A 25091-nucleotide genomic window follows, 5' to 3' on the forward strand; every position below is an offset into this window, starting at 1 on the left:
GAGGAATTGGAGCCTGAGAGCGAAGGGTGCTGAGTGAAGAGAGAGAGAGAGAGAGAGAGTGAGAAAATCCAGACGCAGTAAACTGTACGTTACCTTTTTTAAAGCCGGGTGCGTTGGGTCGGGTGGGTGATGGTGAGAAAATTACAGAAACATATATACATATATACGTACAGCTGTTGAGCGGTGGGGCTTTGAGGTGGTGGTGGTGGGGTCAAAGTTATCCCCACGAGACTTGTTTCCAAACTCTCCCGCCTTCCCTCTTCTTGAAATTCTTAGACCTATTTTCCAAATTGCACAAGACCCACCTCGCCATTTCTTTCCTTTTTGTTTTTTACAGTCTTGGACTTCGGAGAGAAGAGGGCCAAATTCACCTCCAAAGAGTAGAGAGAGAGAGAGATAGTGGCGGTGGTGGGATGATGGAGTGGCTGAGGTAGTGGTGGCATGCGGTGGAGCTGCCTCTCTGGAAATGGACACCCCAGAGAGAAACCAGATCGGCACCCCCAAGGCCAAATTTGAGGTCAGGCTTTGTTCCCATTTTCTTGTTTTTTTTCTTCTTCTGAATTATTAAGGTCGTTGCTGAATTGGGTTTTGTTTGGTATTTGAGGTTGTTTCCTCTGTGTTTCTAAAGCATGTGAATTTCTTGAGTTTCCTGTTTGTTTTCATGGGTTGCAGTTGCCCTGCATCACTGCATGTGGGTTGATCTTTGATTTTCAGCTGGATCAGTCCTCAAATATATTTCTTTTCAGATTATTTATTATCCTTTTCTCTCATGTTATTTTTTTTTCTTTTGTTTTGGAAAAAAAGTGTCTGCTTTATGTGGGTTTTGTGATTTGGATCTCAAAATACCAATTTGTATGTATTATGTATTCTGTGAATGTTCTTTTTCTTTTTGGTGGTGCAATTGGGATTATATATTAATTTTGTATAATTTCTATATTTTAGGTGTTGATGTTCCAATTACTGTCTGTATGTATCATCATGTAAGAAGTTTTTTTTTTTTTTTTTTTTTTTTTTTTTTTTTTTTTTTTTTTGTATTTTTCATCACATGTGCAGGATTCTCCTGTGTTTAACTATATCAATAGTCTTTCTCCTATCAAGCCTGTGAAGTCTGTTCACATTACTCAGACGTTCAGCTCACTCAGTTTCGCATCCCTCCCTTCCGTCTTCACTTCGCCCCATGTCAGCTCTCACAAGGAATCCAGGTTCCTAAGGAGGTAAGTCACTGCTGTATTTCTTTTTTACTTTGTTTTTCTTACCTAATTCTGTTGGTAAATTATACTCCATTTCTTTCAGGCATAACCCTTCTGATCCGTCAAAACCCGAGTCCTCTCTTGAAAGCGGAAATAAAGTCTCTGCGAATGAAGATGCGGCTGAACTCTGTATTAACTCAGCAGAGTTACATGAGGATTGTGTTCCAGGGGATTCTATTGGAGAAGCTTCTGTTGAGCCATCTAGTGAGCACTCAAAGTTTGTAATTGAGCTGCCGCGAAATTTGAAATATGACTCTGGTAGCCCTGAGTGTGGAGCAACAACTCGTGGTACTGAGGCAGGTTGTGAGTCGGAAGCGGCTGACTTGTCAGCTCCGCTCGTTCCATATGTTCAAAAGACCTCTGAAAATGGTTCTTCCGATGATGGAGCACATCTACAGAACATATGCCAGAGTGAGCAAAGAAACGAATTGACAGGCTGTGATTGGGAGAATTTGATCTCTGATGCTAGCGACCTATTAATTTTCAATTCCCCCAATGGCTCAGAGGCTTTTAGGGGGATAATGCAGAATCCTCTGGACTCCGTAACAAGATTTTGTAATTCTCTGATGCCGCGACTCTCACAGAATGAAATTAATGATGAGCAAAACGTGCTAGTCCTTGATACAGTTGTTTCCAGGGAACAGCCTGAAACTGAAGATCCTTCATCTCAATATGGAGAAGCTAGTCAGCCAGAAGACACAGAACTGATGCAGGACCATTTGAATAATTGTATGGTTAGCAGTCAAATCGAGAAAGAAAATAATAAAGTGGAAGCACCCATGCAGTTCAATTGTAAGGTAAAGCATTCACTATGCCATCACGATAGTCCTAATAGTGTCGATTCCAAAGATTCTTGACTTTGTTATGAATTGTTGTCATTACCTTGTTTGTTTTGCTTGTTGATGGTTGTGCTAATGCCATTTTCTCTGTTTGTGCATTAGCCTGGTTTAAATTTGCATCGTGGTTTGCGAAGGCGCTGTCTAGATTTTGAGATGGTGGGAGCGCGTAGGAAGAGTTTAGACAATGTTCCAAGTTCTAGTTCTTCTATGTTATCTCAATCTGATGAAAAAATCACCACAAATGATAAGCAACTTGTTCCAATGAAACCTGGTGGTGAATCTGCACGGTGCATCTTACCTGGAATTGGTTTGCACTTAAATGCTCTTGCAACAACCTCAAAAGATTACAAAACCATTAAGCGTGAAAATATGGCCTATGGTAGACAACTAAGTTTGCCCAACCTCACTGCCCCTGCTAATTCCCCCACAGCTGGTCAAGGACCTGGTCATGATTCTTTCTCTTCGGCTTCTTCTGAAAGGGACATGGATGGCACCGAAAATGGGGTTCAGCTGCTGCAAGATGCTTCCCAAGAACCTGCATTTTTAGCTAATGAAGAGTTTAACCAGAATAGCCCGAAAAAGAAGAGGCATGTTCTGTTGATCAGATATTCTTCATTAAATTATTATGTCATCTTCATTTTCATTTTTGTGTGATTGGTTAGATTTTTGTACTTTTATCTGACATCTTATAATTCTCATTGGATGTGCAGGCCCAAGTTCGAACAAGCTGGAGAAGCTGAGTCTTCTTGCAAACGTTGCAACTGTAAAAAGTCAAAGTGTCTGAAACTGTGGGTTCTTCATCTCCCTTTTAGTGAAGCCTAAAACTTTTGTCACGTTGCTTGCATTCAGACATAGCTTTTGTTGCATGTTTGAATCTATCATCAGTCAGATATATATTGGCTTAGGAATTTCATTTCCCTCACTTTAGAGTTGCATCCAATTATCTCAATCAACATTATCCTTTGCTATGAAAAAGCTGTAAACCTGGTAGTTATTAAAAAGTCTACATGCAGAAGAGTTACCACCTGCATAATTTCCTGAGGCGGATAAACTGTTGATATTCTTTGATTCTTTTTACTTCTTGCACTGGTCGTTAAGTCTATTATTCAACTTCTGATACTTATCGTGCAGTTACTGTGAATGCTTTGCTGCTGGTGTCTACTGCATAGAGCCATGTTCATGTCAAGAATGCTTCAACAAGCCTATTCATGAAGATACTGTTCTTGCAACTCGTAAACAGATTGAGTCTCGCAACCCACTTGCTTTTGCTCCAAAAGTGATTAGGAACGCTGATCCTGTTCCTGAATATGGGGTTAGAAACTGAGTTAACTGTTCTCTGCTCTGTTTGCAAGTTGAACAGAAATTTAACCGGTAAAATCTGTTTTCACTTGCAGGAGGAGTCCAGCAAGACCCCAGCTTCTGCACGACATAAAAGAGGATGCAACTGCAAGAAATCAAGTTGCCTGAAAAAATACTGTGAATGCTATCAGGTTCACCCCTCAGCATATCTTGTTTGCTTGTAATATCCTACTTAAATGTTATTCACACTTGGTTTTCCTTTACAGGGCGGTGTTGGATGCTCCATTAGCTGCAGATGTGAAGGCTGTAAAAATACATTTGGTAGAAAGGATGGTGAGTGACGTGTTACGCTTTACATGATTACTGCCTTGTGGATTTCTTATTATCTGCTTTCCCGTCTGAATCTGACGTCCTTCAAGCGTGCTTGCCAATTGTCTTTATATTTGTTCCTTATTCTTTTGGAATTCAGGGTCTTTTATGGGAACAGAAACCGAGGCAGATGAAGAAGAAGCAGAAGCGTGCGGAAAGAGTGCGGCTGAAAATTATCAACAGAAAAATGAAATTCAGGAAAATGAAGAGCAGCGCCAGGATTCTGCTCTTCCCACAACGCCATTACGGCTTTCCAGGTTTAATTCTTAAATTATTTGCAAATGAGAAGTTGCTTGTGTCATTGCCATTAGATCATTAACAATTAGTTTGTGTTCCAGACAATTGGTCTCGCTGCCGTTTTCATCAAAGAACAAACCCCCGCGATCTTCTGTTTTTAGCATTGGATCCTCTTCTGGATTGTATACAAGCCAGAAACTTGGGATTCTGCGCCCTGAAACCAAGTTTGAGAGACACATCCAAACAGTTCCAGAGGATGAAATGCCAGAGATTCTTCAAGGAGATGGGTCACCCAGCACTGGCATCAAGACTGCTTCTCCGAATGGTAAGAGGGTGTGTCCTCCTAACAGAGAATTCGCGCCATCACCTGGTCCAAGGGCGGGTAGGAAACTAATTTTGCAGTCCATCCCTTCGTTTCCTTCCCTCACTCCCCAGAATTGAGGTCGGAAATTCGCGAAGCTAGAAAAAAAAAAAAAAAATCTTTTAGTATACCTTGTACTCAAAGATACTAAGTTTAGCTCTGTATGCTGTTTGAGTTGGTTTTTGATTTTTTTCTCTGTAGCTGTATAACAATAATATGGTATCCCCGCTTTCATAATACCAACTCTTCGTTGTATAATATGGAATTTCATTCTCTAGTGTTTCTCTCTTTCCCCCTTTCGTTTCCGAGTTTACCATTTCTGTCTGGTAATTTTTTCCATAGACCATGCTCAAATCTGTTTCCTTTTTCACATGTGTACCATGATTCTCTCCCGCACATCGTTTTTCATCATTGAGCGGTTGAAATTTAACTAAATGGTGGTTCTATATGCACTAAATGATGTAGCACATTCTAGACTACATAAATTTTCAGGCCAAATTTTTTTCATGGTCCCTGTGGTGACATTGCACTTTTACGTATGATCGTTGTTAAAAAGCTGTCAATTAAAGACTTGTGGTGAGCCCCGTTAGTAATTTGTAGTCCACGTTCAAACTTTCATTAGTTTTCTGTTAAAAAAAAAAAAAAAAAAAAACATGTGAGCCTCATGTGTGTGGGGTTAAAACACATGGTGCATGTGCGAGTGACGTTGTATTGGATGATGTTCGATCGTGTTTATAGTGAGAGAAAATAGAGATACGAGTCATGCGCGTGAAATTTCAAGCTTCTCTATGAACGTTCACAAACAAGATTCCCTATTCCATTGATTAATCTCAGTATGTTTTTATTCTTCTTTTGGTTTGCTGAATTATGTTGCATATACTATCGTTTGGAAATATAAAACAAGGGAGCAGTAAGAAGAGACAATCGGATCCTGTGAAATGAGAGGGTTAAATCCAATTGCGGTTGAGCCCCAAGTCATACTATATCTTTACCACAGATTCTCAAGGTTAATTTGGTATGAAATGACGACTTTAACCCTTTTCATGTGAGGCTCACGTGTGTTCATTTAACGAAAAACTAACGGAAGTTTAGATTTGGACCCTAATTGCAAATAGGGCTCACCACAAGAGTTTAAATAACAATTTTTTCACCACAACGATGACATTGCAAGTCTGGTGTCATCACAGGGACTAAGAAAAAAATTGGCCAAATTTTTATTACCATTATTAATCAAATTCCAACTTGTATTAAAGTACAAATTCGATTGGTACCACATTATTTGGTTCACAAATTTAATGTGCCTTGCGTTATTCTTAACTAAATCTCATTCTTTATTGCCTTTTGATGCTTTTGGAGAGCAAAGCTCTTGGTTAATACGACGTGGCATATTTTCCTTTTTGAATATGGTTTTCCCTTGAAAGCTCATGAAACCTGAGTAAAATAAAAATATGCACTGCACAACTCATATCAGATAATGTATCGTATACATTACCTTGTACATATTTGAATTAATCATCTTGAATTCTTGATTTGGTTAAATATCAACCGTTCTTTGTTGTTTTTTGATGTTTAGAAAAGCAAAGTTCTTGGTTAATATGGCTTGGCATATTTCCTTTTTTAATGTGGTTTTCCCTGAAACACATGAAACTTTAGTAAATATGCACTACACAGATCAAATCAACGTATCATATACATTATTGTACTACGTAGTAACGCAAATTGGACTAATCTTCTTGAATTCTTTGTTGGACAAGAATAAAAAATCAACCACAAATATATATATATATATATATATATATATATATATATATATAAAATAACTCGATATATAGATAATTCTATATGCTAAATAAATTGCAACTATATGTATTGATACAACTCGAATGAAACAAAACTGAAATTAAACAAACGAAATAAAATTAAGGCTTACGTACTGCAATGCTCTTGAAACAAAATTTCGCCCTTAATCAATCATTATAGTTCAAAGGGCGTTTGCTTCACCAGGATTCAACAATCTAAACCAAGATCCCAACATCAGAAAACTTGATTTCTGGCGAATTTCTTTGTGATTCTCTCTGTATGATAAGTTTTGCTAAGACTTGTAAGAAGAATGATTTTTTTTCTGTCTAAATAAAAGGCAGATGATCCACATGTATGAATTTGTGATGCATCTTTTGAGGGGCATCTGCTCACACAGGAGTGCGTTGTATTTTTTTTTTTTTTTTTTTAAGTTTTTGTTTTGTTTCTTCGTAATAACCAAAAATTAAATAAGAAATTAATAAATTAATTATTTGATTAATATTCGAGCCCGAGCACGAAGCTCATCTTTTGACAATTAAATATATTTTAATTTATATACAATTATTACACCCAAAAACATAAACTCCAAGGTTCAAGACCAATGTTTGTTTTCCATAATCCATCTTTCTAATCATTTTGTAAAAGGGACTAGATGTTTTTAAGTGTGAGAAATTTTCAAGTTGAGCAATAAGGGACAAGGGAATTTCTGCTCAAACTCTTTATCTAGTTAAAGCCCAACCGTTCTTTATTGTCTTTTGATGCTGAGAAGACCAAAGCTCTTGATTAACATGGCCTGACATATTGTCTTTTTTAATATGGTTTTCCCTTGAAGCACATTAAACCTTAGTAAAATATGCATTGCGCAACTCAGATCATATCAATGTATTGTATATATTGCCTTGTACGTAGTAACGCTATTTAAATTAATCTTTTTGAATTCTTAATTTAGTTAATTCTCAACCGTTTTTTATTGTCATTTGATGTTTTGAAGATTAAAACTCTTGGTTAATATGGTCTGGCATATTTCATTTTTGAACATGATTTTCCCTTGGTGCTTATGAAATCTTAGTAAAATATGCACTGCACTAATTAGATTAGATCAATGTGTCATGTCCCAATCCCGATGTATGTTTAGGATCGACACATGACGTCACCAAGTACCTGTATGTCTAACATACCCCGCTTTCGGGATATGGACAAAGCACAACTCAAGATTCGAATTGCGTAGTAATTTTTTCGTTTATTCTATGGTTGCATCTAACCTCTTTGTTAGATTGCCTATGTAACCTCTGATGGGATCAAGCCATTTGTAGTTCACCACTCATTACACTTTAACGTTTATCACAGAACATTTAGCAGAAAGGCATAGCATTCCTCAAACAATTTTTGGAACACGACAAGCATGTATTACTAGATTCAGGGCTCTATCGCTGACCCACATGACAACCAAGATCTTCATTTCATCAACCATATAAATAATTAGGTTTTCAACACAACACCGCAATTCACATCATGTAACATATCAAAGAACTGACGAAGCACAATACCATTCTCTAGCCAAATTAATTAACTAATCTGACGATAATAATAACAATTATATCCATACCTTATAATTTCATACTTTATGAAATCATAATTGAATCACTAGAAATCCCGAAGGAGAAGGAGTCACCCAAACGTATGACAGCTTTTCTAATTCAATTCACAAGATTCTCAAAACCATTGTTCACAAATACACTAAAAACTAGGGGTAGAGTCACACAGTTCGGTCGAAGCCTACAATAAGTTACCAAGTAGGTAGTGACACCCCAATGCGGATTAACCAGGCGGAGTCACTCCTACACATGCTGATAGGTAGTGATCACCCAATGCGGATTAACTAGGTGTGATCACCCCTAAACTACGTATGGCCATACCTAGGAAACGAGGATCGCCCAATGTGGATTAACTAGGCGCGATCCGAGGGTTGCCCAATGGATTAACCAGGTGCAATCCATAAATAGTATGGTTCCCTAATGTGGATTAAACAGGCAGAACCATCCATATACCACTGCTACATGGTGCAGTCACATCTTCACACAACATACATCAACATAAATAAATTATAATTACTAGCATACACACTATCGATTCCACAAACAAACGAATATTGAATCACATACTATAAACTATGTCAGTTCATTATGAATCATAATTTCAAATATACATAACACCGATTCCTCTTAACTACCCAATATCTAGTCACCCAGACATATGAATTCTATGGAATATTTCCAACAAGGTTTCATCTCATATTTTCAAACTAGCAATCATATATCTCTTTTTTTTTTTTTTTTTTTTTTTTTTTTTTTTAACAAGAAGTTAAATACACATATATATCACAATAATGCGTCCCATACACGTAAATCGAGGTATATATTAACTAGGATAGCCCACTATACTCTACTTAGTCTCTAGTAGTACCAATTTTAGAACCTAAGAACAGTTACTAAAATTTTGATCAAAGTCAACCCTAGTAATTCAATTAGGAAGACGAATTTCCGATCCACAAGATCCTAAAGTTCTTAAATATTATGTACAACAACATCCTAAGGATTGGTGATGGTTCAATGGTTGGATCATCACTAGCTACAATGGTCAAGTGGTGTATCTTAATGAAACTAGGTTCAAATGATAGAATTTCACTAATCGGGTGTCAAATATGGAACCAGGGTATCAAATGTAGCCTAGAAGGATCAAGTGGTTTCTCGAGCCACGTGCGGCTGTCCCGAATTGCCGGAAAATTCACCTAAATCTACAAATTCTTAAATTATACCAAAATAAGGATCATGAAGAGAGGAATAAGTTTTATACCTGGGCCGAGATCCAATTCGCGCCAGGAAGATACCTAAAATCGCCTCGACCCGACGGAAACCCTAAAATAAGTGCACTTCAATTTGTCTCCACTGCTCCGCCGCCCCCAAACTTGTCTGGCTCTTGTTCCTGGCCTTAATGGGAGTTGAACAATGGTGGTGGTCGACGGAAATACTGGTAGAAATGGCGATGATCCGTTAAGGAACCCACGACGCCGTCGGGGTTGTTCTTCGCGAAACATGGATCAAATCCCATCAAAATTGGGTAGAAATGAAGAGGGAATGACGCTGGGTCGTTTTCCTGTTAGCGGTTCCTTTGAATCGCCGAAAAAATTGACGGAAATGGTGATGGAAGTGTGTAGAAATTCGGGTCAGGGAACTGGGTCACGGGTCTTGAAACGGGTCAACGGGGTTGCTGATCAGCTATTATCTCCTTTCCTCCTTGTCCAGCTCCTTCCCCTCCGATTGGGTAGCTCTTCTCCCATTAAATGGGGCTTCTTCCCCCAATCTGATTGGTCCCTCTTTCAAGAATAATAATCATAATTTTTCTTTTAGATAAATTCTTAAATTAACATTTATCTCCAACTTTCATTGCTTGTAACTTCTTTATTATAATTTCGATTAACGAACGGTCTTTGCCTACATGTTCATAGGATTGAGCTCTATTTGAAACATTAATTGTGACCACAAAAAGACTACGGACTTTAGTTGATTATTTTCGAAATTTCAAACATTGTAACTAACTAAGTAATTAAAATTCTAAATTAATTAAAATTTAATTAAATTCGCAAAAAATAATATAAAATCCCGCGAATAAGAAATACGTAAATTATAATAATGAAATTCAGGAATGGGGTTTCACACAATGTATCCCATACATTATTTTGTACGTGGTAAGATTAATCTTCTTGAATTCTTTGACGAAAATCTAATTGTTAAATTTACCCTTATATGTTGTACATTGAATTCTTCTATCATTAAATTTGACGAAAAGATAAACCACTATTCTAAATGAGAGAAATGGACAAACCCTTCTGCCCACTCATCACATGAAAAAGGAAAAAGAAAACCATGATCTCCAAAGACCAAAAACATTTGCTTAACATTCTAGACTACATCAATGTTGACTTTAAAAAGTGGGTATTTATGGGCTCTCCTTGTGTCACCAACTGGGTTATGGTCTATATTTCTCTCTCACATCATCATTACTCTTTCCAACTTAAAAACTATGATTTTCTCTGAAGGCATGGTCTCAGGCTCAGCTGCAATTTGCGTTCGTACTTCAGCGCACTGCTCCAGTTAATAAGCCTCGTATCTACTTTAGTGTTCAAATCATGGACCGGCATCACCAACCTAACCACCTAGGTCTAACATAAACATCTAAAAAGGCATCGTTGCGATTACTACTTGCCCACTTACTTACAAACTATTGTAAATTATTGTCCTACTTCTGATGTGTGATCCTCTATCGCACATCATCCCCTTCATTGTAGCGTGCCAAATAACTATACCAACTTATATAAGTATATAGATATAGACTTGCACGTAATAACAACAGGAGCTCGTAAACGGTTTAATCGCTAGAGTATTGAAGTTTATCATAAAGAGTTTGTTTCTCACCTTCCCTTTCCTTGTCCCTCATATCTTGTTGAACTTTACATTAGAAACAGTTAGTGTTCTTCAATGTACCAATTAGAAAGTGAATAGAACGACATTTAGAATGTGAAGGTAAAAGAGTTTCACATTGGTGAAATGAGAAATATTGTAAGGTCTTATAAGAGTTTGGACTACCCGTCGTATTGGCAATTGGTTTTATAGTGAAACCTCAATGTTCTTCAAAAATGACTTTGTTGAGACGTTGAGGTGTCACAAGTAGCACATGAGGGAGAGCATGCAGATTGACGTTTGCCCAACAGTGAGGGGAACATGGCTGCCATTCGCTAAAACACAAAAAGCTAAAACACAAACAAAATCTCGAACATGATCATGTTTTGGTTTTTGGTTGGGGTCCATTTGCAATTGCCACTACTATTTCTCCATCCATCTCCCCACCCCACACATTGCTTTTCTAGATTTGTAAGATGAATCTTTTTAGTTAGTTGGTGGAGAGTGTTGGTTCTGAAAGCGTGATTTAAGAGAGGTCATATATGAAATTTCCACATTTCCAATAATTTGAGAGAGAGAAAGGGAGGGAAGAGGGAGCACATCATATTAGTCGGTGGCCGACAACTCTAGTGTCTTAAAAGTATTGTAGCTTAAATTTGGTGGGTAGTAAGCATCAAATAGGAGTAAAAATAAGGTGATCGGAGTATGCTCACTGTCTAAATCAATACAAGCTGTAGTCTTTGGAAGTGTCACAAGCTCCAAAACTCCAACATAAATTTAAGTTATATGCCTCCTATTCAAATTAAGCCACAATATCTCAAAGTATTTTGGTATAATTAAAACAGAATTGTTATTTAACATATCATTTTTTTTAACAAGCGAGTGGGGGAGTGGGTACTTACTAAGCATCACAATGGGCTAGCAATAATGTGGTTCTAATTCTTCTTTGGCAAGAATCAAAATTTTTATTTTATTTGTAACAAACGATATTATTTACACTAAGAGGGTGAGGGAGTAGGCTAAGCCTTACAATGGGCTAGCAATAATGTGGTTCAAATTTGCCATTAGCGAGAATCGAATCTAAAATCTCTTACTTACAAGTGAGGAAGAATATCACTAGATCATTTGAACCCAAGACCTCTCACTTACAAATGAAGAAGAATGTCACTAGACAATAGTACTAAGTGATGTCATTTAATATATCCTTTTATGAGAAAAAAATTTTGACGTGAGACACTAGTACTTTTTCCTCCATAGTTCTTAAACCAGTAATGCATCAAGAAGTTTTACTTGGCTTCACTCTTTTTTCCTTGAAAACTCTGACTCTGTAATGTTTATTTAGTTGAATATATGTCTAGTAATTGCAAGTATTGTGGGACCAAATGGTTCATATTGTTAATTATGTGCATGCTCGATCAATATTCAAACATTGCTGCTATATGTGCAGTTCAAATGTTCATAATATTGATATATACTTGGCTTGCTAAGATGATCTAGGGTTTGGTTAAAAGCAACTTTTGAATTAAGTACAATTTCTTACCCACAACGACAAATGATATTGTTTTGGCAAGACTATAATAGGGTTGGAGGGCTTTCTTCTTGATTAAACAGCAATGTTCACCAGTTTCCTACTAACCATACCAATTTCATTCAAGAATTATAAAAAAAAGAAGATAGAATCCGGTAGAACTCGACCTAGCTAGCACTACCAATGTGGTCCATGACGATCATGACCGAGCTGATACCGATTGCATGACATGGTTAGGGTTAGGGTTCTTAATTTACTGGGACAACACACATGCATATGACCTTGTTGTGTGAACCCAGAAAATAAGCATTATCAACGTGACTGCAGAGTCAAAGTCCTCCATGTGACATGTATTCGCAGGATCATTATCTCAACGGTCCCGATGTAAAACCTAGCTACATTCCCACACTCAGATATAAATGTGCATGGCTGTCATTACCAAAAAACACCATTTTAAGATGCAACTTCATTTTCTTCCTACCTCCGCAGTCATGATTTTTCCTTTCCATTTTAGCATTATGGTGGGTATGCATTTGCTATCATGCTACTCACTTTCTTTCTACAGCTAGAAACTGTTGATGGATGTGTTCCATCGATCACACATTTTATTATACAATTTGAGTAATCTTCTCGTCTAACAATTAAATACATATTAGGTTGTTGTTAGAGTGCGCTACAAAAGAAAGACTGTAAATGAGCGCATTGTCATTTCAACGGTAAGAATATATGCAATATCGAGAGTGAATATTAGAAACACAAGGACGGTAACAACATAATTAACTACTGTAAATTAATTAGTATCCAACACCATTTCTCATATGAATTGATTTATAAACATAAAATAAAATAGTTGTATTGTTAACCTGTTACACCTAAGGCGGGAATGGAGGAATAATATTTAGGGTTTATGTGTTTCTAGCAAGCTGGTAATTGCTTCCCCTGTAGGGTTATGATGTAGCTGTAGAGTTGTAGGAAGGATGGAGACAGGGGGTGGCTGAGGCTCCACCGTCCAGTCCAACCGGTCCACCATGAAAAGGTGACGGCCCACCTGAAAAAAGGTGACGGAAATCCTCCACAATCTAATTACCAATAATTTTATATAAGAATCTGAATGTGGGCTAGTCTAATTTTTCGGCCAAGAGTATCTAAATTCCAAAGTTCCAATTTGGTGGTGTTTGCAACTTTTAGAAGAAAATATCGACAGTTCGCGATTGTTTCAAGCAAAGTTCTTTCATTTTTTTTGGTGGGGTGGGGGTCGAAAGTTTCGACAGGTGCACTTGTTCCATTCTTTATGGAAGCTAGCAGGAGCATCCCACATATTTTTCTTTTCCTTTTTTTGTACATAGTTTATTAGATAATTCCATATGTTTATTGTGCCCATTAATTCGTTGCAGTTAGAAATGCATGTTAATTTTACTAGACAATTACAAAATATTGATTTGATTATTTGGTTTCCTAAAGTAGTATGATCTGCCATTGAATTTCTAATCTAACAAGACAGCTAGACAAAATTATTGGTAATTAAATAGTTTCATTTCATATTTGCCACTTAAATGACATAACTACTAGGGTAGCTAATACAGGAAAACTATGCACAAATATAGTATGTGCATATTTAGAAGATTTGTGCAAAAATAAGATTGGCAATTCAGCCAAAAATTGGAAAATAACAACATATGTAAGGTAAGGGTTATATAACAAAATATATGGATGTAAATGTGAAAGGATTATTGTATGGTGCTGAAATAATGTTCACATTGTATACTCAAAATTTGATTTAGAGCAGTGCTTCATGATTGTCCTACCGAAGAAGAAAAAAATAACAAAATGAAAAACATTGATAAATATTGTGTTAGTGCGAGAGCAATAGTTGGCCCGACCATATAGGATTAATTGCTTTATGTGTGACATTTTTTTTCCTTCCTTGAAATTTTGTTCCATGTGGTTTTCTTCGGACTTCTTTATTGGAGTACACTTGGTTTTTTTTTTTTTTTTTTTTTTTTTTCCTATGATACTTCTTGAGCATCGTATCATTGTAAGATGCAATTTTTATTCCGATAGTCACATAAGGTTTTAAAGTTGTAATTTCTGACTATCCATTGTACTGTCATCTGATCTGATGCTCATCTAATATACTCCAACAAAAAGAAAAACTATTTGAAATTATTAGCCTTCTTAGTGTACGGAAATATAAACCCAAATATATTTTAGTTTATTGGACTTCATTGAACCTGTAAACGAATTTTAGAGAAAGAATACATTGATCCCGAATTGAGCCTATAAATGGAATTAGAGATTAAAAATTGGACCTATAAACGAATTTTAGAAAAAGAATAAATTGATCATGAATTAAGCCTATAAATGGATTTAGAGAATTTATCATGAATTGAACCTATAAACGAATTTTAGAGGAAAAAAAACACTCATCATAAATTGAACCTATAAATAGATTTTAGAAATAAAATTCAGTTCTCGAGAATTAAAACTATGAACGGATTTTAAAGAAAAAAAAACATTATCGTGAATTGAACTTATATATAAACAGATTTAACTTATTGGACTTTGTTGACTACAAGCTTATTGGACTTTATTTTTGTAATTATGTGATACATGATATGCTAATCAACAACACATATTTAGTATATTCCGATCCCGAAACATAGAATTACAACAAAAGACATCAAAAGTAAGTAGCACGAGCAATTCAATGATGCCAGGAGGAAGAGACGTAAAAGATTAGTAATTTGGTTTGCCTTAGACGACAAACGACAGCATAACTCTCGCAGTATTATATTATTTCTTAAATCATCACTTTGATTTTTCAATTTTCAATTTACAATATTGTTTTTGTTACTTAGTATTATGGTAAGTAAGAAGTTTTAAGATCGATTCTAATTAAAGGTGAATTTGAATCACATTATTACTAATCCATTATGAGATTAAGTTCACCCCCTCCTCTTATTGTAGATTATATCGTTTGTTCAAAATAAAAAATTACAATAGTATCACGATTTAATGATATTTCTCTTCACTTGTAAGTTAGATTATCGCTAAAGATAAATTTAAACTATATTATTACTTCTATTGTTGAGACTTAGTCTAACTCCTTTCTCCTTAAAATAAATAAAGATTTTACAGTAGATAATATTATTTATTTAGAAAAAGAAAATTACAATAGTGTTTCCAAGAGCATGAAAATATCACTCAATTTTCAATTACATTTTTCTTAGTTTTTTAACTTCCTCATTCTCTCTTTCTTGCCTTTTACAGTGTCATCAAACAGCCTCGTTCCAAATCTGTCAAATATACTGCACAAAACCCAATAAAGAGAGAAGAGTAGTGAGAGAGTATTCTGTTTGAGAGAGAGAGAGAGAGAGAGAGAGAGAGAGAGAGAATGGGGTGAACTTGTGACGTATGCAGCTGGAGTTTTCCAATCATAGCTGCTGATCAGAACCCCATTACCAGTTTTTCGTTCTTCTGGCATTACTTGATCCAAACAGAGTTGAAAAAATCTATCTTTTTTTTGTTTTGTTTTCAATCTGTATTAAAAAAACCCCATTGGTTTTAATGGGAGATTTTGATGTTCTGTCAGAAGCCCACCTCTGAAATCATTCATCGAGTAAGTTTTTAATCTCATGAGTTCACAAAGGTTGAAGCTTTTGCAGTTTTTATGATGACCCATCTACTTAAAACTGATGCATTTACGATGTTCCTTTGATTTGTAGGTTCACTTGCTGATTGAAAATCCCAGCACCGGCTATCAGTCAATCTACTGGTAAGTTCTTGATCATATGGTTAATAAAATAGAGGAAACGAAAAGTCAACTTTTTTATCTTTCTCTTGTTGTTTTGGAACTGATTTGCAAAATCACCCATCTTTGATTTGTTCATTTCTCATGAACTCTTTCTGTATTTGATCTATTGAGGTGGTATGTGCTTTTTGGCTTCTTGTTTTATGAATTTTAAAAAATCTAAAAAAGCTGCTGTGCACTGGTGTTTGTATTTTCCAATCTTACATGATTTTTTATTTCTTATACATTGAAGAAAACTTCAGTTTTCCACATTGTTTTTGTTTTTGTTGATGTCTTCTTGGATCAATTGTCTCTGTCTAATACAGCAGGCAGTATGCAATTTTGTATCGTTTGTTTTGTCTTGATATCTTCTTGCTGGTGTGAACTTCATTCCATTCCAACGATCTTTGTAAAACTTTCTTTGATGATTTTGGTGCACAGGTGAAAGGAGTGAGAGACAGAAATACACGTTTTCGTCTGGAATATTGAGGGGTGGAAGTTCATTGAACTGATAATCTGGCCTTTCCCTACTCAAAACAAGTTCTGTTGTTGTGCTGCGCTGGGGTCATGGCAACCATGTTACATTCCGAGTCCAGACGCTTATATTCTTGGTGGTGGGATAGTCACATTCCAAAGAATTCAAAGTGGCTTCAGGAGAATCTTACAGGTCTTGATATTTTTCTTACAATTTTGTGAACAGGATTTGGATTGAAATCAATTTTGTTCAGATGCAGATATAAGCTCTCAGTTTTATGCACTAAGCATATAGCCTCTAATCATGTCTGATGCCAAGTCATACCAACAAGACACAGCATTTTCGTTGTTATGCATGGTTGCCAACATATGATCTTAAGTAAAGTAGTTGCCTATATTGTTCTCTTTCGGATGCATGGATGAAGTCATGCCAATAGGATACAGCTTTTTTGTATTTAGATTAAGATGAAAGGTGAGAGAAGAGGTTGATAGATGAGGGGCGAGAGTATATAGAACTAACACTGGATACTGGAAACTGTTCTTTGCGTGGCCAGTTGCATTTGCACGCCTGGTTTGCATTTGCTTGACCAACATAGGACAGTATAACTGCATATGTTTTTCATGTCCTGTTACTTTTCTGTGAAACTACGGTCATTAACATTCACGTTAATTTGAACATGAAACTAGATGAAGCTAGACCAAAAATGAACGGAAACAAAATATGGTCGATCTCAAGTTTTGTGAGCTATGGTATTAGCATGATATAATGTCAAGCATATGAAATATGTTTTAAAAGAAATTTTGAGGTCAGTGTAGATAAAAAAATCGGTTTCCTTGGAATTTTGTTCGATTCCTCTCTTTCTCCTCAGCATGTGCAATTGAGTGTGTTTTTGCAGATGGATATCCTTGGATTTTTCAGGCTACATTCGTAATTGACCCGAAATCTTATTATGCAGATATGGATTCCAAAGTCAAAGCAATGATCAAGCTCATTGAAGAAGATGCAGATTCTTTTGCAAGGAGGGCAGAAATGTACTACAAGAAACGCCCGGAGCTCATGAAACTGGTGGAGGAGTTCTATCGAGCATATCGTGCATTAGCAGAGAGGTACGATCATGCAACTGTGGAGCTGCGACACGCTCATCGAACCATGGCAGAAGCATTTCCCAACCAAGTACCTTATGTATTGGCTGATGAATCGCCCTCAGGCTCTTCTGGCCCAGACGTTGGACCTCATACACCAGAAATGCCACATCCAGTTTGTGCCTTATTTAACTCTGATGACTTGCATAAGGATGCATTGGGTCTCTCGTCAACCAATTTACAAGCTTTGAAAAGGAATGGAGGAAACTCAGCAGACTCCAACTCTGGAATAAGCAGAAGGGGTCTAAAACAGTTCACCGAGATGTTCACTCCAGGAGAAGTGCCAAATAGCTCAAGGGGTGCAGTAGAGGGAAGGATGAGAGAGGGCTTAAATTTTCATGAAGAAGAAGATATCAAACAACAGTTCCAAAATGGGTACTTTCAATTAACTAGTGAGAACCAAAGTCTCAAGACCCAGGTTCTTTCTCAATCTGAGCGTGCTGCAAAAGCGGAAACTGAAGTTCAAGCCTTAAAGAAAACTCTAGATGAGATACAATCTGAAAAAGATGCAGTCCTTCTTCGGTACGAGCAGAATTTGGAGAAGTTGTCTACACTGGGGAGGGAACTAGATGATGCACAAATGGCTGTTGGAGGGCTCGATGAACGAGCAAGCAAAGCTGATATTGAAACTAAAATATTGAAGGAAGCCCTTGTGGAGTTAGAAGCGGAGAGGGATGCTGGTCTTCTTCAGTACAATCATTGTTTGGAAAGGATATCTAGCCTGGAGACCATGTTATCATTTTCTCAAAGGGATGCAAAAGGACTTAACGAGTGGGCTGTTAAAGCAGAAACTGAAGCTCAAAAGCTCAAGCGAGAACTTTCAAAACTACAGGCTGAAAAGGAAGATTTTTTTCTTCAGTACAAGCAATGCCTCGAGAAGATATCTGCTTTGGAGACTAAAATCTCAGTTTCCGAGGAGAATGTGAGAATGCTTAATGAACAAATTGAAAGAGCTGAAGGCGAAGTCAAAACTCTGAAAGAATCTCTGGCTATACTGATGGAAGAGAAAGAAGCTGCAGCTCTTCAATTCGAGCAGTGCATGGATACAATAGCTAAAATGGAAAGTGAAATTTCACAGGCTCAAGCAGATGCCAAACGACTTAATAATGAAGTTTTGACAGGGGCTGCAAAATTGAAGAGTGCCGAAGAACAATGTGATCTCTTGGAGAGATCAAATCATTCTCTGCGGTTAGAGGCGAATGGTCTGTTGAAGAAGATTACAAGTAAAGATCAAGAACTTTCAGAGAAGAATGACCAGATGGAGAAACTTCAGATTCTGATGCAAGAGGAGCACTTACAGTTTGTGCAAGCTGAAGCCACTCTCCACACTCTACAGAAGTTGCATTGTCAATCCCAAGAGGATCAGAAAGCTTTAGCACTGGAGTTCAAAAATGGGCTTCAAATGTTGAAGGACTTGGAGATACGCAAAAATGGTATGGAGGATGACGTCCAACGGGTTAAGGAGGAAAACAAGAGCCTAAGTGAATTGAATCTCTCTTGCACTGTATCAATAAAGAATCTGCAAGATGAAATCTTCAACATCAAAGAGATGAAAGAGAAACTTGAACAGGAGGTTGCAGTAAAATCAGACCAAAGCAATGCCCTCCAGCAACATATTTTACATTTGGAGGAGGAAATTAAGGGATTGAATAGAAGATATCAAGCTATGGTGAAGCAGGTGGAGTCAGCAGGATTAAATCCTGAATGCTTTGAATCATCTGTGAAAGACTTGCAAAGTGAAAAATCGAAGCTAGAAGATATATGCACAAGGGAGAAAGAAGAAAGAGAACTCCTTTATGAGAAGTTGAGGGATATGGGTAAACTTTCAAAGGAGAATGCTATTTTGGAGAGCTCGCTGTTGGGGTTGAACACTGAGTTGGAGGGTTTGAGAGAGGCGGTCAAACAATTGCAAGCATCTTGCCAGTTTCTCCAGGGAGAAAAATCCACTCTTGTTGCTGAGAAGGCTCTCCTGCTTTCACAGTTACAAATTATCACTCAGAATATGCAGACTCTTTTTGAGAGGAACACCTTGCTGGACAATTCCCTCTCTGTTGCAAACATTGAGCTTGAACGGTTCAGAGCAAGATCGAACAGCTTAGAAGAGTTGTGCCAGTCTCTCAATAATGAGAAATCCAATCTCTTTAATGAGAGAGGCACCCTGGTATTTCAGTTAAAAGATGTTGAAGAGAGACTGCGAAACCTGGAAAAGCGGTTTACAAAATTGGAGAAGAAATATTCTAATTTGGAGAAGGAGAAAGGATCCACACTCAATGCACTCGAAGAACTACAGGGTTCCGTCCTTGCGGAAAAACGAGAGCGTGCAAGTTATATACGGTCAAGTGAGGCCCGATTCGCAGGTTTGGAAAACAATGTCCATCTGATGCAGGAAGAAAGAAAGCTGGGAAAGAAAGATTTTGAAGAAGAACTAGATAAAGCTTTAAATGCCCAGATCGAGATCTTTATCCTTCAGAAGTTTATAGAAGATCTGGAAGAGAAGAATTTGTCCTTATTCATCGAGTGTCAGAGACACGTTGAGAAATCCAAGTTTTCTAGTAAGCTGATCTCAGAGTTGGAGAATGAAAATCTTGAACTACAGGTGGAAGAACAATTCTTGGTGGAAGAAATCGACAAGTTGAGGTTGGGAATTCGTCAAGTGCTCAGGGCTCTTGAGGTTGAACCAGATAGGCACGACGATAAGACTGAACCAGGGAAAGTAAATGTGCTGCACATTTTGAATACTATCAAGGACTTGAAAACTTCTTTGTTACGTAGCAAGGATGAGGAACAGCAGTTGCTTGTTGAGAAGTCAGTGCTCTTAAGTGTACTTGGGCAGATGAGATCAGAGGGTGCAGAGATAGAGACGGAAAAGCAATTCTTTGAGGGGGAGTATGAGATCATGATAAACCATTGTTCTATGCTACAAAAAGAGAAGCATGGCCTTCTAGAGATGACAAGGGAGTTGAGTTTGGAAGTGACCGAGAAAGCGCACAAGGAGGAAATATTAGAGGCTCAACTGGTAACTCTTCAACGTAAACTGGCAAATTTGGAGTACGATTACGTGGTTTTGCAAGAAGAAAATTATACGGTGCTTGAAGATAAGAGATCTTTGCTTAAGGATCTTTTGGACCTCAAAGAGGAAAATCAAATGCTTGAAGAGGATAATAGTGTTAATTTCCATGAAGCACTATCTTTCAGCACCCTCTCGTTGGTTTTAGAGAGCTTCGCAACTGAGAAAGCCGCAGAACTAAAGGCACTTACTGAAGATCTCAACAGTCAATTTGTAATTAACAACGACCTCAAAGAGGCTGTTGGAATATTGGAGGAGCAGTTAGTGATGAAAGAAGTAGAAAATCTGCATCTGAGCAAGACAGTCGAATTGTTGGACAAGGAACTGTGTGACTCCAAGGACTTAAATGGTCAACTAAGCCATCAGATCTCAGTTGGAAACGATTCTCTGAAACAGAAAACCATGAAGCTCTTGGACGCAGAAGAGAAGCTTAAAAGGACAGAGGACTTGAATGTGGAATTGTGCAGAAGAGTTAAGGAACTGAAGACGGATATTGAAGAGTCAAAACTAATGCAAGAAAATTGCGAGAAGCAGATTCTTGAACTAACTGAAGATAGCACAAGCCAGAAAAAGGAAATCAATAGCCTTTGTGAAGCAAATGAAATTCTGAAGAATGAAATCTTGTCTAATGTAATTGAAAAAGAAGTAGAAAATCTACATCTGAATGAGACAGCTCAATTGTTGCACAAGGAACTGCGTGAAGTCAAGGACTCGAAAGATCAGCTAAACCATCAAATTTTAGCTGGAAGGGATTCTCTGAAGCAGAAAACCATGGAGCTCTCAGAAGTAGAAGAGAAGCTTAGAAAGGCCGAGGACTTGAATGTGGAAGTATGCAGAACTGTTCAGAAGCTGATGATGGAACATGAAGATTCAAATCTTCTGAGAGAAAATTGTGAGAGGCAGATTCTAGAACTATCCAAAGATAACTCGAATCAGAAAAATGAAATCGAGATCCTTCGTGAAGCAAATGAATCTCTGGAGAAGGAAGTGGGTATGTTAAGTGAAGTAATTGAAGAATATAGAAGTAGAGAAGAGTATCTGAGTTCCGAGCTGCAAGAGAGAAGCAATGACTTCGAACTCTGGGAGGCTGAGGCTGCGACATTCTTTTTTGATCTTCAAGTTTCTGCTGTCCGTGAAGCTTTTCTTGAAAATACGGTTCATGAGCTCACTGATGTTTGTGAGAGTGTTAAAGATGAAAGTGCTGCAAAATCTTTGGAGGTCAAACAAATGAAAGAAAGGGTTAGCTCCTTGGAAGGTGAAGTTGGAGAGCTGATGGGCCAGTTGTCTGCGTACGTTCCTGTCGTAGCCTCATTGAGAGAGAATGTAGCATCTCTTCAGCACAGTACTGTACTTAGATCGAAGCTTCTTGTGGCAAGAAATCAACAATATAAGGTAATATTTTCCGTCTCTTTAGAAATTTAGAAACATTGATGATCGTGATGATCCATCAGTTAGAGTCTGAGCTAGGTAGATCGACTCATTTTTGGTTTTGACAGCCTAACCCCAAATTTTCAATAACATAGAAGTGTGTTTGTGTGTGTGTTTTGGCCTTATTGGTATGGATAAAATGTGTATCTATTAACTGCTATTGTAAGTGTACATGAAAGTTCGAGTTAGTTCTAATTTTAAGTGTCCTGTTTGTAACTGAAATTTAATGCTAAACTTAAAACATTCTTATTCTAACAAAGGCCGTCCTAACAGAAACAGATGTAGATCACAAGTTTGCAACTTGTCTTCTGTGGATAATTGAAGTTTAATGCTAAAACTTGATACTTAACTAACATGTTTGTGTCTTATACTTAACTAACATGTTTGTGTCTTATTGGACCACTCTGACTATCACCATTGCTTGCTTATGCTCTTCTTCTATCTACTAATTATCATGTTTGTGCCACTAGGGTGTGGAACCGCCAAATCATCTACATGAAAAGAGCTGTCAAGATTGCACAGAATCGGTACCACACGGAATTTCAGAATTGGCAGAAGTGCAAACAATGATCAAAGAAGTTGAAAAGATATTTGTGGAAGAAAAGGAAAGGCTTGTGATGGAACCATTTGAAAAGGCAATGGTGGAAGAAATTGAAAGGCTTTCAACTCAGGAAAGTACAAAAAACAGCAACGGCTCTGTGGAGATTGAAGAGTTACAATCAAACGGTACCTCACTTCAAGAAAAATGCAGTAAAAGTGAAGAGATGAAAGTTGCAAAGGAGTTCACTGGTGAAAATCTCAAGTTGCTGAAGACAAAATCTGATAATGGGATTTTGATGAAAGACATTCCGCTTGATCATGTTTCTGATTGTTCATCCCATGGAAAAAACGGGAGAGGTACCGGTGGGGCTGATAATCAGATGCTTGAGTTATGGAAAACTGGTGAACAATACAGTCACCAGGATCCTGTGCCCAATGAGAAACAAAATCAGGCATCTGCATGCATGGAAGATCTTACCCCTAGCCGTCAGTTTACAGATTCTGAGCCGATGATTCAGAATTTTACTTCAGAAGTTCAGGCTGAGAAGGAGTTGGGAATTGATAAGCGGGAAGTGTCATTTCGAAGCCCACATCATGAAGGCAAGAAGGAAAAAATCTTGGAGAGACTTGCTTCTGATGCTCAGCAATTGACAAGTCTGCAAACGATTGCTCGGGATTTGGATAAGAAGATGGAGACAAGCAAGAAGGGTAAAAGGGCCAACGTCATTGAATATGAAACAGTCAAAAGACACTTGCTTGAAGTTGAGGAGGCAGTTGTGCAGCTAGTGGAAACTAATGATCAACTGAAAAAGAACATTGAGGAGTCTCCGTCTTTGGATGAGCAGACTTCCATAGAGTTGGAGGAGGCTGGAAATGTCCGCAGAGAGAGAGTAGTCAAAGAGGCAAGTAAAGGGTCTGAGAAGATTGGAAGGCTGCAGTTGGAGTTGCAGAACATCCACTACATTTTGCTGAAACTGGAGGACGAGAATAAGAAGAAAGGGAGGCATGGATTTTACGTAAGCAGAACAGGCGTTCTCCTGAGGGATTTTATTTACAGCGGAAGAAATAGCGAGAGGCGCAAGAAGGGTCGTGTGTGTGGCTGCATGAGACCGTCCACGAATGGAGAATGACGAGGTAGTAATCACTTAGAGGGAAGCATATTTTATTTCCTTGAAATGATCCTAATATTATGTTTAGCGAATCACTTCGCGGATTAGTTAGCGAAAACAGAAGTGTATTAGCTCGGATTCTCTGTAAAATAGGCTTGATCTAATCAAAATAAGCTGCTTCCTTCATCTTGTCACCTCCCAATAACCATTGAAACAGCCTCATTATTATTTGGGAAATTTTTAGTACAAGCCACTTCTTTTCTTCTTTTTTTACTTCAGATGTTTCAGTAACATTCGGAATGCCTGGTTGTGTGGAATGCATGCTTTGGATAAGTCGGAAAATGGCCGTATTCATATATTAACCGGATTTTGGAACTGCCGGTGAGGGATGGGAGCTCGAGTGTGATTTAACTTCCGAACCAAGACCTTTCTTAGGTGTTGTGTAACATATGAAGCAGGAATGCTAATAGAAGCTTACTGTCGAAAAAACCTTGCCTACCAATTTATAAGAAAATTAAAACTTTCTTAGGTGTTGAGTATATGGAGTTAACCAAAGAGTTTTAATGGAAGGATTCAACATATTTTCAACTTGCTTCTTAATTTTAACAAATATTTCAAGCACTTCAGATTTATTTTTCATGGGAGACATCCAAGAATAGCAAGAATAATCATCAACAAACAATAAATAATAACGATAACTTTCTAACTAAAATAATAGGAGAACACCAAACATCTGAATGTAAAAGTTCCAGAGGAAATTTAGAGACAAACTCCAACCTACTAAAAGGCAATTTGGTACTCTTGCCTAATGGACATGAATGACAAGAAGTTAAATCAACAGTGCCATTAACTGGTACTTGTTTATTTGAAATTAAAAACTTAACTATTGGAGAAGCAAGATGACCAAGGTGGAAATGCCACTTCTGAGCAGACACTCGGAACTCCTATAAATGCTGAAAAATGATGATTGGATAATCTACTGCCATTTGGAAATGAGTATAACCAATTCTCACACCTCTCTTGGACAAGCGTCCTTCGAGTCTTGAGGTCCTTAACAAAAAAACGATTAAGAAATATTAGAAGGTAACAAAGGTTATCAGTGGTAAACGGAATGGGCAGATATTATACCGGTAGAGGCAGATGGGCGTTGTAATATGAGCAATACGAGGCATTTGTTCCAAGAGTAATATGAGGCATTTGCTCCAGCATCAAGAAGCCAGGTGCCATTGTTTTGACGATAATATATGATTATTCTTTCCAAGAGGTTGTCTGCACCATCGTTTCAAACTCATTGCTTCAATCTCAGGCTTGGAAAGTCCAAACTTGTGATCGAGGGGGAATGTCAATAGTAATAGACTTGTGATCCAATGGTTGGTTAGTATGACAAGTGTCAATAATCT

At 37.5% G+C, this 25091-nt stretch overlaps 2 protein-coding genes across 2 annotated transcripts; both read left to right on the forward strand.

Annotated features, from left to right (window-relative positions):
- Positions 1–4654, forward strand: LOC137732066 (protein tesmin/TSO1-like CXC 2). The gene is made up of 10 exons (XM_068471361.2): positions 1–517; positions 1054–1214; positions 1294–2047; positions 2192–2676; positions 2800–2877; positions 3221–3401; positions 3484–3579; positions 3655–3721; positions 3858–4014; positions 4096–4654. The coding sequence occupies exons 1-10, from the start codon at positions 467–469 to the stop codon at positions 4433–4435; spliced, it is 2370 nt and encodes a 789-aa protein (XP_068327462.2). The 5' UTR covers positions 1–466; the 3' UTR covers positions 4436–4654.
- A 10752-nt stretch (positions 4655–15406) lies between these two features.
- Positions 15407–23944, forward strand: LOC137732988 (protein NETWORKED 1A). Its single transcript, XM_088688169.1, has 5 exons — positions 15407–15759; positions 15866–15915; positions 16372–16597; positions 17361–22006; positions 22513–23944. The coding sequence occupies exons 3-5, from the start codon at positions 16498–16500 to the stop codon at positions 23710–23712; spliced, it is 5946 nt and encodes a 1981-aa protein (XP_088544295.1). The 5' UTR covers positions 15407–15759; positions 15866–15915; positions 16372–16497; the 3' UTR covers positions 23713–23944.
- Positions 23945–25091: the final 1147 nt, after the last annotated feature.

This window comes from Pyrus communis, chromosome 16 (genome assembly GCF_041283825.1).
Source record: "Pyrus communis isolate YQ-2024b chromosome 16, ASM4128382v1, whole genome shotgun sequence".
In the NCBI taxonomy this organism is placed as follows: Eukaryota; Viridiplantae; Streptophyta; class Magnoliopsida; order Rosales; family Rosaceae; genus Pyrus; species Pyrus communis.